Here is a 14,717-nt window from a genome sequence, read left to right on the forward strand (position 1 = left end):
CACATGTGCACAACCGATCAGTTGAAAATAGGGAGCCCATGTGTTCACAAACCCAAGCCCCAACAACATACAGGCCTCCTGTATCTGACAGGATAAACTTCTTCCTTCAAACTTGCATAATTACAAACTTCTTAACTAACTTGGCTCTTTCATAACCAAGCTGTTTCTTTGTTCAAAGATTTGTAGCACTGGGGAGTGAAGTTTCTCCATCTGGATTAGTTCATGACAGAGCTCAGTCATACGCAGCCTGGCTTGTGGTTAGTAAACAATTAGCGTCTGTGGTAATGCCTGACTAGGCCCACTAGCCTGTCTGGCAAATACATGAGATTAATACACTAGAGGGCGTCAGCAAGGCTAAACAAAGGCAGGGAAGTGGATTGCTAAATGGGGCTTAACTCAAAATGCTGTCTTTGTATTGCACCCTTGCCCCACGCAAGCCTTTAATGAAAAGCACTGAGGTGTATTCATTCTGCCTGGTGGAATGAAATGTCAGTGAGCTGATGGTACACGAGCATTGTATATCCTTTTATGAATCGAATGTGAACCAAAGTAGATGTGAAAGTAAAGTAGTACCACATTGATAGCTGCAATGAAGTGACAGACATTGTTTTTAAGGGACGGCACGATGGCTCAGTGGTTAGCACATTCTCCCCAGTGTCTGTGTGGGTTTCCTCCCACAATCCAAAGATGTGAAGGTCAGGTGAATTGACCATGCTAAATTGCCCATAGTGTTAGGTGCATTAGTAAAGGATAAATATAGGTTAGGAGAATGGATCTGGGTGGGTTACTCTTCAGAGGGTCGGTGTGGACTTTGTTGGGCTGAAGGGCCTGTTTCCATACTGTCAGAAATCTAATCTGTCTGTACATGAGGCATCTCATGGACCTGCCTACCACCCAGCTTGTGTGTGACAATCCTGTACAATGGCCTCTTGTTGCCATGCCGAAGGAAAAGAAACTCCCTTTTCACTTGGACAGCCATCAGGCGCAACTTCTAGGAAGGCATCTCTGAAGTGTGGCACTGCTTTTTGCCTGGTCTTGGACATAGCAGAGGTGGGCGAGGGTGATGAGCAGAGGTTGACTGAAGCTTCTGGGCTGGATGAATGCTGTTAAGTATGTGAACCAGATTTTGGAGCACAGAAAGTCCTGGCAGACTTCAGAACCACCTGGCCAGTTACCCCTAAAAGCTGCTGTTCTATTCACACACAGAGAACAACATAATCACAATGGAAACCTGATGTACCCCAAGCAGCTATCCCTTCCAGCTTTTACACTCATATCCAAATTTAGTCTCATAAAAAAAACCTAGAAGTGGAATTTAGTAAATCACTCTCAAACTTAATTTCAGCCTGGATTTCAGATTGGATCTTGGATTCCATCATACTTCAACACTTACACTGCAGTATAGTATTTTAATATTTTATCACCGGGAAATAGGCAAATAAAATGTAGCTAAATTCAAGACTGTCTTAATTAGACAGACAGGCTCCAAGAACATCTGCACAGCACTTGCGTACAAATGTACTTACCTGGGACCACCGGCTTTCCTTACACAGGAGGTCTGCAAAGTGATATGCCTTCAGCCACTGCTGCTGAAAGCAGTAACTCCACATTAGCTCCCAGTAACATAGATGATGAATCTGTCTCCACTCTTCCTGAGCTGCAATACATTCCTCGAACTTTGTCTGAGCCTGTTTCCATTAAAAAAATGTGAAAAGAACAGGTAATCAAGATGAACTAAGAGCAAGGTCGAGAAAGATTTGCATTCAGGTAGTATTTTTCATAACCTCAGAACATTCCAAGGTAATCCCTGGCCAATGAACTACTTTTAATGTGTTGGCAGTTTTGTACCAAATGGGAAACCCAGCAATGAAGCTGTGTACAGCAAGCTCCCACAAACAATTCAGATTTTCCTTTCTCCCAGAAGAGAAATTACTGCCGAGAATATTGAAGAGAAGAAATCTGCTCTGCTTCCAAATACAGCAGGTTCTGATATAACACAATAATTCTGTTCTCATGCGATCTCACATTATAAGAAAATCGAGCAATAGTCATGCCATTTAAACTAATGGGGCCAGAATCACATTATCGCCAATATAGGTAAGGAAAATTTGTGTTCTACAAATAAGGGTCTAAATTCTTCAATTGCGTTAAAGCCAATTTGCATTGAAGAAACATGCATTGTATGAGAACCGACTCTTCTGTAGTTTATACCACGTAGTGTTTTATCTTCACATTAGATTAGGACTGAAGGCTAATTCTGTCTGCCCACTGAACCCACGCATTCTAGTGAGTTTAGTAGGTTGTTGGAACTCAAATTTATATCACAGCATTAAAAAAATATCCCTTAAAACATAACTGAATCTCAAAATCCTTTCCATAAAGAGAAATCCAGAGGAAAAAAAATAGTACTCAAACATTACAAGCACCCCCCCCCCCCCCCCCCCACCAAGAATATGTCACAACAACCAAGTAACTTCTGAAACACTGTTAGACTGTAATAAAGAGGATCGGGAATGAGCCATTGGGCCCCTCGACCCTGGTTCACCATTTAACAGGAGCATGGATTATTTGACATCCCTCACGTCCACTTTCCTGCCCATTCCCTACTTCAGAATATCCAGCTGCCAACTGCATCAAAAATTAAAATTAAAATTACTGGCTCCGGTCTAGAGTTCAGCCAATTTGGTCAAGCTGACTAACCCTTCTGACTTAACAACACAGTAAGAAAGCAAGTCCTGTATGAGGAGAGTATAAGCCCCAAAATTACAGTAAAGCACATAAATTATACAAAGTAAATCTCACTAACACAGTCCACAGGTTATTAAATAGTATGTTATGAACTGAACACATACCAAATCAACATGTGAATTGGTCATACATTTTGCAACATTCAAAATGAAATTAAAAAGACTCACAATTTCAAAGTTTCCCCTGAGTACTTTTATTCTTGCTGAATAAAACAATATAATGGAGCCCTAAAGGCAAAGGACAAAGCTTATTATTGACATCACGTATGCAACAAAATGTTCAATTAATGGTCTGCAGAATTTTCAAATATATAATTTACTGCATTGTTGAATAATAAATTCCCTAAAAACTAATCACCGAGCGACATGACTGGAAAATTAGTGAATATCTACACTTGAACTGCAAAATGCAATGCTCTAAGATTGATACCTTGTATTGAAAACAAAGTAAAGAAAGGAAATAAAATAAATGAAAGAGGAAGCGAGAACTCTAAGAAGTTCAGGGCATCTGAAATGTCAATTAAGTTCTTTTGATGTGTAGTTCCCATTGTAATGTAGGAAACGTAACAGTCAGTTTGTTTACAACTATCAGGACCTGTCTAATGGCCATTGCCAGTGATACAGTAGGTTGGAATTTAAATCTTCTTCACCATGAAGCTGCCTGAGGGCAACAGTATCAGGAAACTGAGGCCTGGATGAGGGCATCAGGTGGGAGAATAGCAGTAAAACAAAAAGCATTAGGTGTTGGGGTTGAGGTTTACCAGGATAATGGGAGTGCTCCCCTAGTGTTGCTCAAAGCAATGCAACAGCTTCTCGTACATCAATTTAAGCAGGTTGATGGAGCCTGGGTTTAATATCTCTTCCAAAGAGCAGCACCTTTGATAAAGCGGAACTCACGGATTGGTGCACTGAAATGTCAGCTTTGATTATGTTCTCAAGACACTGAAGTGGAGCTTGAGCCCATGTCATGACTCAGAAGGTGACAGCACTGGTATAAGAAATATGCAAAAAAAAAACAAAAATCCACTCTCAAGTTCTCAGACCAGAAACCTCTGTCAACATTTCAAGGCCCCAATCTATAAGTTGATAGCAGCTCTCTTCTAACATTTTAACTTTCTCACAAAGTCTTCGGCATGATTTAACTTTGGACGTGGATCCGAGCTGAATCATCCCAAACTTGATGTGCCTCCAAATCATTTTCCTTGTGAAACCAGAGTTAGAGCTGAGGTCTGCACTCTCAGTGGGGTCTCCACCACACAGAGGGCTCCCAGCTCAGCCAAGAAAGAGATCTTAAGTACAAACAGCACTTTAAGAAGTAGGAGAAGTAGCAACAGCTATTGGGGAGTAAAAGCTCTTAAGATTTCACAAGGCAGTTTATTAAAGGACTCGGGACAAGCCGAGGACTTGTTTTACTAAATAGCAGTTGGGTGGTAGAGCTATCCACCATCAGGCATCTTTACCTTCAACAGAGCCTATTGTAGCTTTACACTGCATTAAGTACTGCTATCCTTATCCCCAGTTTTGGTTTTAACTGAAGTCGACAATAGGCCAATGGGTCGTAGGGAAATTGTCAGCCCTTGCAATCATTTCAATTAATTAAAAAGGTTTGCACGAAAAGGTGGGGTATCAGTATTTTTTTTAAGCAGTGGTGATGGCTTGGGGGAGAGAGCCAGAGAGAGTGGGAGACAGACAGAACAGAGTGAGACAGAGAATGAGGAAGCCCGATGACTTCAGGGATGGATATCCAAAATTGGCCTCCCGTCCCATTTTCCCTCCTTCTGTACAGGTATCCAGGGATAGCAGAAAGCAGTCTGGCTTACTGGCTTTGCAATTCTAATAATAAAACAAGTTACAAGTAGTGCCAACAGTTTATACACTATCTCGTGGATCACAGACAGTAACATTACTGAATTCATAACCCACATCCCTGGGCTAATAAACCAGAGAATAGGAATTAAAATCGCCTCACAGTAATTAAAATTTGAATTTAGTTATTTTTAAAAAAATCTTCATATAAAAAGGGAAATCAGTAAAACCTGTTATGAGGCTGTCTGGCCTTTATATGGCACTTGTTCAGCAGATAGTGGTTGATTCTTAACTACTCTCAGAAGTGCCCTGGCAAGTCATACAGTTTCCCCGAAACATGATCAGTGCTAAGCATGTAAGTTTGCTCGTTGAGCTGGAAAGTTTGTTTTCAGATGCTTTGTCACCATGACTAGATAACAGCATCAGTGAGAGTCTCTGGTGAAGTGCTGGTGGTATGTCCCACCTCTCTATTTATAGGTCTTGGTTTCTTAAGGGGGATGATGTCATTTCCGGTTCTTTTTTCCCAAGGGAAGGTAGATAGCATCTAAATCTAAATCCGGGTGCTCCGGTTTCCTCCCACAGTCCAAAGATGTGCAGGTCAGGTGAATTGGCCATTCTAAATTGCCCATGTTGTTAGGTAAAGGGGTAAATGTAGGGGTATGGGTGGGTTGCGCTTCGGCAGGTCGGTGTGGACTTGTTGGGCCGAAGAGCCTGTTTCCACACTGTAAATAATCTAATCTAATCTAATCTAAATGGTTCTATTATGCATTCTTAAGGTAACTAAGGAAAGGTAGTAAAATACAAGGCTTGCTAATCCAGCAGCAATCTATATTGTATTACTAAAAGTTTATGGTTAGAATTTGAGTGCTTGTTATTCAGCAGTTCTTAAAGATGTTTTAATGGACAGTTTCTTCAAATCACAACATTTGATGCAATTGTTAATATCAGGGTCATGGACGATGCGGCTGAAGATTCAGTACAAAGCAGAAAGTTAGAATTATTTTTCTTCAATACTTACAGTAGGATATTTCTCGAGGTAAGGTTGAAGAAGTGTTTCAGCTTCCTGGAGGTTGCCTTCACCCGCACCTGTTTATAAAGTTTCACAGTTAAGAAAAAGCTACATTTTTCTTCAAGAAGGTACAATTGGATGGACTGGACACGGAAGTATTATTTCCATTAGAAATCATTCAAAGAAGGAACAGAAATAAATCATTTAATTGTAGTAGTTTTCACAACTTCAGGGCACACCAGATTGCTTTACACACAATTATGCACGTTTGAAATGTAGACATTGTTGCAATGAGGGAACCCAACAGGACAACATTCCACAAACAGCAAGGTGATAAGGATGAGGATGATCTGGTTTAACAGCTGAAGGATAACAGCTATTGCCCAATCTTTCACACCCCCCAGAAGTCTCTGGATTACTCAACAGTGATATAACCACTCTGCCATATCCATCATGTAGATAATACCATAACCAGCTGTGTATTGTAAGCAAATTGTTAATAGTACGATTTCTCGACAGCAATTATTACCAACTAAAGTTCTCTAATCTGTTCACAAGACATAAACCTGCACTGATTTCTACAATGTTGAGTCTTGTCTACAGATTTGATTAGGAAACCTCCAATTCTCATATTGCCAAGGCAAAGATTGGAAGAGATAAAAAGAGACACCTTACCGAGGACGACAGTGATGTAAGTCTGATACATCAGTAGAGTCAAGGCACACAGTACAGCTCTCAAGCTATGAGTGGTGGCACCTTCTCGCAGCATGGATAACCCCAGATCCTGAAGCAAACAGTGACATATAAATGAACACAATTCCAATTTACTTATACAACTAGGAAAGGACATAAGTAAATAATTATTAAAAATTATGAATCTTTATTTTGGATCACATATTACATATCATTAAAAGAAGATTCTACTGACAGTAATAGAATAGGGGCTGAATGACCTTCTCTGACTCCAAATGGAAATGGCCATTCAGCTCTGTTAGCCTACTCCACCATTCAGTTAGAAACATTAGCCCACTTCTTCTGATAACCCTAAATCTATCAACCTCAGTCTTGAACGTTGATCCAGTATCCCCCGCATTTGTGGGGAGAATGCTCCAGTTTTTAACAACCTGTTATGTGTAAAAGGTGCTTCTTGGTTTCAACATCTGAACAGACAAGTTCACTTTGCGTCTTGTTAAGATCATGCCTCCTTGCTCTCGATTCTCTCACCAAGAGAAACAGCTTCACTCCATCTATCCTGACGTAACCTTTTAACATTTTTAAACTGAATTCAGAACTATCTTAAAATGTTCGCCCATACAAGGCTGATGCTTACCATTTCAATCTCTGGACCAATTGCTGCTAAATGTCCTGGTCATGATTCCAACTCCTCAATTATTGGGCTTTCTGATTCCTCTGTCCCAGATCAATCAAACTGCATGGCTCAGGATTTGCCAATCATTCCGAACCAATAACTAGGAATAACATGACTAACACAGGGATGAAGGATCTGTACCTAATCTAAAGATCTGTATTGAAAGGAAAACAGACCCTTTGGTCCAACTAGTCCATGCCAAACATAATCCCAAACTAAACTAGCCTCACCTGCCTGCTCCTGGCCATATCCTTCCAAACTTTTTCTATTCATATCTCTATTCAAGTGTCTTTTAAATATTGTAATTGTACCCATATTGCATGTGAGGATGAAAATGGGATGAGGGATGGAAGGCATTGAAAGTTGCCCACAAGTTAAAACACCCATCTCATGAAGCAATGCTAGAACTAGGCAGGCTAGTTGTACAACTAGTCTGACGACAGATTTCCTAACTCCAGGGGACCGCAAGGAGACCAGCCCACCTGATGGCAGGTTTAACCTAAGGTTGCAAAGAAGGTGAACACTTGGAGAATGTGGATCCAGGGCAAGGTTTCTCAGGTAAATGGGAACTAGATTAGTTTAGGATATTGGGTTGGTATGGCTGAGTTGGACCGAAGGGTCTGTTTCTGTGCTATACATCTCTATGACTTCCTGTACAGCACATTAATCCTCGGTGCTTTAAATGCTATCTTTGCACACAATTGTATTACGCTCAACCCACCCTGACCCAAGGTTCCTCCTCAAGTCTCAACCTGAAGCATGTAATTAAGTATCAATTCCTCAGAAAATCTGGCACAATATTGTTGTTGCGCCCGAAAAGGATATTATAGACCAATGACAAAATGGTTGTCAGTTGAAATTTGAACACTAAAAATAATAAATGCTGGGGATAACAGCGGGTCAGACAGCATCCATGTGGAGAGAGAGAGCTAGCTAACATTTTGAGTCTAAATGACTCTTCATTAGAGCTGAAGTCAAGTGGGTGGCATGGTGGCTCAGTGGTTAGCACTGCTGCCTCACAGCGCCAGAGACTCAGGTTCAATTCCCGCCTCAGGTAACTGCCTGTGTGGAGTTTGCACATTCTCCCAGTGTCTGCGTGGGTTTCCTCTGGGTGCTCTGGTTTCCTCCCACAGTCCAAAAATGTGTAAGTTAGGTGAATTGGCCATGCTAAATTCCCCACACTGTTAGATGAAGGGGTAAGGGTAGGGGAATGGGTCTGGGTGGGTTGCTCTTCGGAGGGTCGGTGTGGACTTGCTGGGCCGAAGGGCCTGTTTCCACAATGTTAGTAATCTAATCTAAATTTGAGCACTACCGCAGTTTGCCAGTAGATGGTGATATCATAAGTGATGCTGCTGCTGCCCTTTCATTTCCAGCAGGTGGGGCACAAGGAGAGTGTTCAAATCACAGTTCCATTTCAAGACACTATGGGAAAGCAGGGCTGAATCTTCGGGCTGCAAGTCAGAGAACATTTTTTTTCACACAGAAATGCTTATTAACACGTACCCGATTTCCCGAAAATCCAATAAATTCAAGAAGACGAAGAATTCTCAAAGGTAGCAGAGACAGCATCTGTGTGGGAAGGGTGAAAAAATGTGAACAAAATACTCAAGTAACAAACATGTAATGCAAAAACATTTTCCAACTAAAAGAATGGCAATTCCTATGTAATGTGGGCACAATATACCAGATTAAAAGCTCCAATTCCTAGCTTGACTCCTCCTTCAAATTGGCAGTAGACTTCAGTTTTGACCCGGTCCTGTGTCATCTGTACGATTTGTTGACATTCTCTTAACAAAAAGATCAAATATTTAGCAACAATAAATAAGTTAAATAAAATCATAAGCAAATAACCTCTACGCAAGAGCCCAAAATACAGACCCACCCTGCCACCAACTAAAACTGTGGTACAGTTCAATGCAAATTAGACTTGCAAACATACATCAATTAACACACTCCTACACTCCTCAGTATAAGGTTCACTCATGATTAACAATCCTTACCAAAAAGGGAAGCTGTAAAGGAAAGTGCTTTCAATATGGCTTTCTTTCTTTCTGAAAACATCCTGACCTTCCATGTGGTAAGAGATTCTCTCACGCAAAAACAGAAACTGCTGAAGAAACTCAGGGATCTGTGGTCAAAAAGGCAGAGCCAGCATTTTGAGTCCAGTGGCCTTTCTTCAGAATAGGTAGTAACTAGGAAAAGGTGGTAAGTTATCCTGATGGCAGTGGGTGTTGGGAGCAATGAGCAGATAGGTGAAATAGTTGGAAATGGCACCTACAGACAGAGACGGAGATGAGAGAGAGGGAGAGAGAGAGAGAAAGATAGGCAGACAAAGGAATGGTTGATGGTAAGCCAGGAAAGAAGAAAAGCTGATAATGGGGACAATAAGTGAGTGAAATATTAGTTGGCTGTACTGGAAGCAGCCCATGTCAAGTCAGGGCCTGTGGTGTGGGGAAGGGGCAAGGAAATGGAAGATGGTTCAGGCTCTAACATTGTTGAACTCAATGTTGAGTCCTGAAGGCTGAAAGGTCCCCAAGCGGGAGATGAGATGCTGTTATTTTGTTTTAGCCACTGGAACACTGCAGCAGGCCCTGGACAGAGATGTTAGCCAGAATTTGCAGCGGTGTGCTGAAGTGGCAGGCAACGGGAAGCTCCAGGTCATTTTCACAGACAGAACATAGGTGTTCTGTAAAGGGGTTGCCCAATCTGCATTTCGTCTCCCTCTCTCCCACAGGGCATCTGCCACCATAGACCTTCCTTCTCACTAGGACACTATTAGATGGTGTGTTATAAATGCATCAGGGATCAGTTCATTGGAAGTCACTGGGAGCTAACATGAGTTTCCTGAATAGATCAAAGACCTAGGTATCATCTGGATACTGCCATAAGTCTCTGGTTCAGTCACATGCTTCAGCAACAGACTGCAAGATGCTCAATAACAGCCAATCATAAGCCAAGAACAAGAGATTTGAGTTTGAAATGGACCATTTTATTCAGTGATACAATTGATTCATGATAAATAGCTCACCACTTCTCAAATTAACCTACTTTTTGAAATAGGCTGCCCATGTCGTTGGGCAGAAGTCTGACTAGTTTGTTAGCAAAACTCCAAAACACTTCACTGTGCCTGTAGTCAGATACAACTATCAGAATAGCAAATTTATAATGTCGAGAAGTAACATTATACTTGAATATAACAACAATCTACCAAAAAGAAAATACATTTAAAACAGAAACAGGAGAGTACACAGGTTAAACTAACTAACCCTGAAACAGGCATGGGGTTTGTGGTATGCAATTAACCTAGATGTGCTCATTGCAATTGTGTAAGTGGATACTATTACAATGAACACTGTCAATTGGATAACACAACACTGAACAGTTTGATTTCATGAAGATTTGCACTTATGTTATCACATCTCAAGTGATCTCACCTACTGTGAATTATTGGAGGTGCAGTGTTCAGGCAACAGGGCCATCAAAGTCCCTCCATGTCAAATACCCTCCATTATGTCCCCCACCTGTCAGCCAGGAAAGTACCTGTCTTTGGTAGCTGGAACATCAGGAGAGATGCAACCAAAGCATCAAGAAATTATGTGAGATTTTGCTTCGCCTAGTAAGTCCAGCCTTCTCATATGAAGGCTCATACAGTCTCTGCACCACTGGATAACTCACCGCAAAACGTGCATAAAAAAACACGTTTCAATCAGAATCCTTAAGAGTTAGAGAGGAAAGAAGCATTTACCTATAGATGTTGTAACTTGTTCGTATTTTGATTCCTCCTTTAATAAAATTAATCATATTTTCATCCTAGAAAAATAAGATTTACATTTAGGCCTTTTATGTCCTCTGTGCCTCTCAAAATGCCTCACGGTCAATTAAGTAATTTCCAATCGTTGTAATATTGGCAACTCTGCAAACAATTTGCACATGGCCAAGTTTCACAAACAGGAACGACCAGATAACCTTTTTATTCTTACTTTTGTAATTTTGAGGAATAAGTAGAAAAGATAACTTTCCTCTTAAAAGGTGGAGTATAGGTTGACAGATGTAATCTGCTTTTGGTGCCACCCATCAAGGTTGACATCATGCATGAACCTTGCGCATATCAACAGCTATTTGACAGTAAGATGAAGTTCACAGTCAAATATAATCTTGCCACAATCCAAAATCCACACATAGAATTCTTTTTATTCACTCATGGAACATGGGTGTCACTGGCTGAGCCAGCATTTTTTGCCCGTCCCTAATTGATTACACATTTATTAAGGGGCAGAATTCCTGACTTATCTTTGCTAACTCTGACTTAGATCAAGTATAGCAGCCTCAGTGCTGTGCAGAGCAAATACAGACTGGAGTTGAAAATTGAATTTTTCCCTCATTCCATTCAGATTGTTATGGGGAGAATTGGAGTTGAGGAGGGCAGGGAGGAAAGGAAAGAGATCCGATTAACTAGCTGAGAATAAAACTAGCAGCATCAATCAGTATTCTGCATAGATTGAATATAAATCAATTCCCAATAAAATACTTTGAGCCATGAAATCTTTTCTCTGAAGCTAGAACTTTAAGCAAATGCAAAATTTCAGGATAAACATGGGATGAGTGAGGGGGAGGCATGGATCTAACTTACAATGTAAATCAGTTAATATCTCCCACATAATTAAACTATTAGAAAGACTACAGTTAGCTCCAGGAGATTTTATATCCCACAGATGCACATCATTCTCCCTCCTTATTTTCAAAGACCAAGTCATTAAAAAAACTGCAGTTAAAAAGTAGATTTTAAGTACCACATAAATTTATTTTTTATTCATTCTAGGAAAAAGTGCATTGCTGGCTAATCAGTAAACATTAATTGAACATTAGGAGAAAGTGAGGACTGCAGATGCTGGAAATCAGAGCTGAAAAATGTGTTGCTGGAAAAGCGCAGCAGGTCAGGCAGCATCCAGGGAACAGGAGAATCGACGTTTCCAGCATAAGCCCTTCTTCAGGAATCCTGAAGACTTCTTCAGGATTCCTGAAGAAGGGCTTATGCCCGAAATGTCGATTCTCCTGCTCCTTGGATGCTGCCTGACCTGCTGCGTTTTTCCAGCAACACATTAATTGAACATTATCACAGTAATATCACTGAAAACTTTATTCCTTAATGTGCAATCTGTCTCCTTTACGCCTGATCCAATAATTTTGTTTACATGTGGAAGACATCAGTAATTGTTATTTTCGTCACCTCCATTTCATGTTTGGACAGGTTTACTTTTGACATTAAAAAACACCACTATATGCTATAATGTACAAAAAATCTTGTCTAAAATTATAATTTTATTGAAGTTGTTGGAATTAATGTGCTTGTGTTGGAAATATGAGGAGATCACATTTTTGCAAAGTTATTGAAAGGCTTGGAAAAATCCCACACCTGAAACATGCTCATGTTAACAGCTCCGCTACGACTTCAGCCATGATGTTCAGCAGAAATATATGCTGACAAAGGCTATATCACTAGCCACTCCAACACTAATAGGCAGCAGTAAATTATGCAATGTTTACTGATCACTAACATTTCATTCATGCGTGATAAAAGTTGTTTGTTACAGCAACATGTCAGGTAGATTTTCCTTTTGCATTTGCATGAGTCCAAATGAGTTAGTTAACCAAGTAATATGGCCAATATGTAACAGTGTAGACAGGCAAGAGGCTGGAAGAACACAGCAAGGCAGGCAGCATCAGGAGGTGGAGGAGTCGACGTTTCGGGTGTAACCCTTCTTCAGGAAGGGGAGTTACGAGGATGTTGCCTGGTATGGAAGGTGCTAGCTATGAAGAGAGGTTGAGTTGGTTAGGTTTATTTTCACTAGAAATAAGGAGATTGAGGGGGGACCTGATTGAGGTTTACAAACTTAAGAAGGATATAGACAGGGTGGATAGAGACAGGCTTTTTCCCAGGGTGAAGGATTCAATAATGAGAGGTCATGCTTTCAAGGTGAAACGTGGAAAGTTTAAGGGGGATGCACGCGGCAAGTACTTCACACAGAGTGTAGTGGGCGTTTGGAACGTGTTGCCAGCAGAGATGGTAGAAACAGGCATGGTAGATTCATTTAAAATGTGTGAGTAAGTGCATGAGTAGGTATGGAGCAGAGGGATACAAATGCTTAGGAATTGACCGACAGGTTTAGACAGTACATTTGGATCGGCTTGAAGGGCCAAAGGTCCTGTTCATGGGCTGTAAATTTTCTTTGTTCTTTGTTCTTTCTCCACCTCCAGATACAGCCTGGCTTGCTGTGTTCTAACAGCCTCCTGCCTGTCTATTTTGGATTCCAGTATGTGCAGTTTTTTTGTCTCAATACATAACAGTGTGGCATGCCTTATAGTTCATTGGGCCTGAACTCTAATCCCTAATTACTACTTGTTCACCAATACCATTCAAGGAAATGAATATGCCACCATTATTCAGTTTGGCCTCCAGGGGAGTCCAGTCTCATACAACGTGGTTGAATTTTAATATACTCAGGGAAATTTAAAAGTAGGTAACAAGTATGCGATGCTATCATCAATCACATCCCAATGACTATTTTATATTGTTACTTTTCAGTCTGTCTAAAGTTCACCAACCACACCCCTGAGCTAGAGACAGATAAACGTAGCATGTTATTTCCTCCACACAAGATGAATCATTTGATATAAAGAATAAATAAAGAAGACAGTATATCTTTGATATAATGATGCACCTATATTTTAAAATTACATTTGAGAATAGGACAATAGGAAGGGTTTGGAGGGATATGGGCCGGGTGCTGGCAGGTGGGACTAGATTGGGTTGGGATACCTGGTCGGCATGGACAGGTTAGACTGAAGGGTCTGTTTCCATCCTATACATCTCTGTGACTCTATAAGTTAATAAATTAGAAAACTGATTTGATGTTGCAGTCAAGTTAACCCCACAATAAGCTCAGATTTGACCAAAATACTTAAAAGGCATTTCCCCAGTCCAGACCAATTTAGCTGATCTAAACAGATTGTTAATGCATTTCACTATTGAGGTAGGGTACAGAACATCAGCCAGCATGTCCCATGAGAAACAGGGATTTTTGCTGAACAGCCTGACACATTTGTCGTGTCTTTACCCAAATGAAGGATGGCCACACGCCTAAAGGAGAGGGCAATGCTCAAATGATCGTAAAGAGACACTTGAGCAATTTCAGGAGAGACAAAATAAATCCTTAATTTCAGTGACAAACCATATCCTTAATTTCAGTGACAGGTTGTTTACAATTCATAAACTGCCATGCTTGTTTAAACGACCAATGATGCTTAATGGTTAATTGCTTGCTACATCAATAAAAACAATCATGTTCAAAACAGAAGTAGTTTCTTACCTGGACTAATGTCAAAGCTGCCTTCTGAAGCAGGCATTCTGCGTAGCACATCTCCGCATGCATCTCCTCTGACAGAGGACAATATATTCAGGATTGTTGCAATTAAAATGCAGGCTTAAAACAGTATTTAGATCAGAAATGAGAGAGATAAAGGGGGGCAAATCATACTTCTGACTGCTCAGTGTCGAGATTGTGCATTTCAACAAGTTTTATGAAAGAAGTACTTTACAACAATTACTGACGCAATAGCAAAGTCAGCAGGTGGCAGGTCCTGAGGATATGAGGTATTTTACTGGTTTTATGTCAGATGCAGTTATGAGGCAAATTTGCTGCTTTCCCAGGGAACACCACAATAAAATTTAAAACATGAATTTTAACCTGATGCTAACAACAAGCTGGGAGGCAGGTGGAGGTGGAGC

General features: G+C 40.7%; 1 protein-coding gene across 6 annotated transcripts in view; it reads right to left on the bottom strand.

Annotated features, from left to right (window-relative positions):
• ttc39b (tetratricopeptide repeat domain 39B) overlaps positions 1 to 14,717 on the bottom strand; it is a 130,026-nt gene that overhangs the window by 22,503 nt on the left and 92,806 nt on the right. For all 6 annotated transcript variants that reach the window (XM_043720582.2, XM_043720574.2, XM_043720557.2 and 3 more), the window contains 8 exons: positions 14,299 to 14,366; positions 10,677 to 10,741; positions 8,616 to 8,718; positions 8,435 to 8,500; positions 6,238 to 6,346; positions 5,572 to 5,639; positions 2,916 to 2,975; positions 1,527 to 1,688 (listed from right to left, as the gene is read on the bottom strand). In XM_043720582.2, the coding sequence (XP_043576517.2) occupies positions 1,527 to 1,688; positions 2,916 to 2,975; positions 5,572 to 5,639; positions 6,238 to 6,346; positions 8,435 to 8,500; positions 8,616 to 8,718; positions 10,677 to 10,741; positions 14,299 to 14,366 (701 nt within the window). The remainder of the gene's footprint in view (positions 1 to 1,526; positions 1,689 to 2,915; positions 2,976 to 5,571; positions 5,640 to 6,237; positions 6,347 to 8,434; positions 8,501 to 8,615; positions 8,719 to 10,676; positions 10,742 to 14,298; positions 14,367 to 14,717) is intronic.

This window comes from Chiloscyllium plagiosum, unplaced genomic scaffold (assembly GCF_037043375.1).
Source record: "Chiloscyllium plagiosum isolate Xiang-an unplaced genomic scaffold, Cpla_swu_hap1 HiC_scaffold_2, whole genome shotgun sequence".
NCBI classification, from domain to species: domain Eukaryota; kingdom Metazoa; phylum Chordata; class Chondrichthyes; order Orectolobiformes; family Hemiscylliidae; genus Chiloscyllium; species Chiloscyllium plagiosum.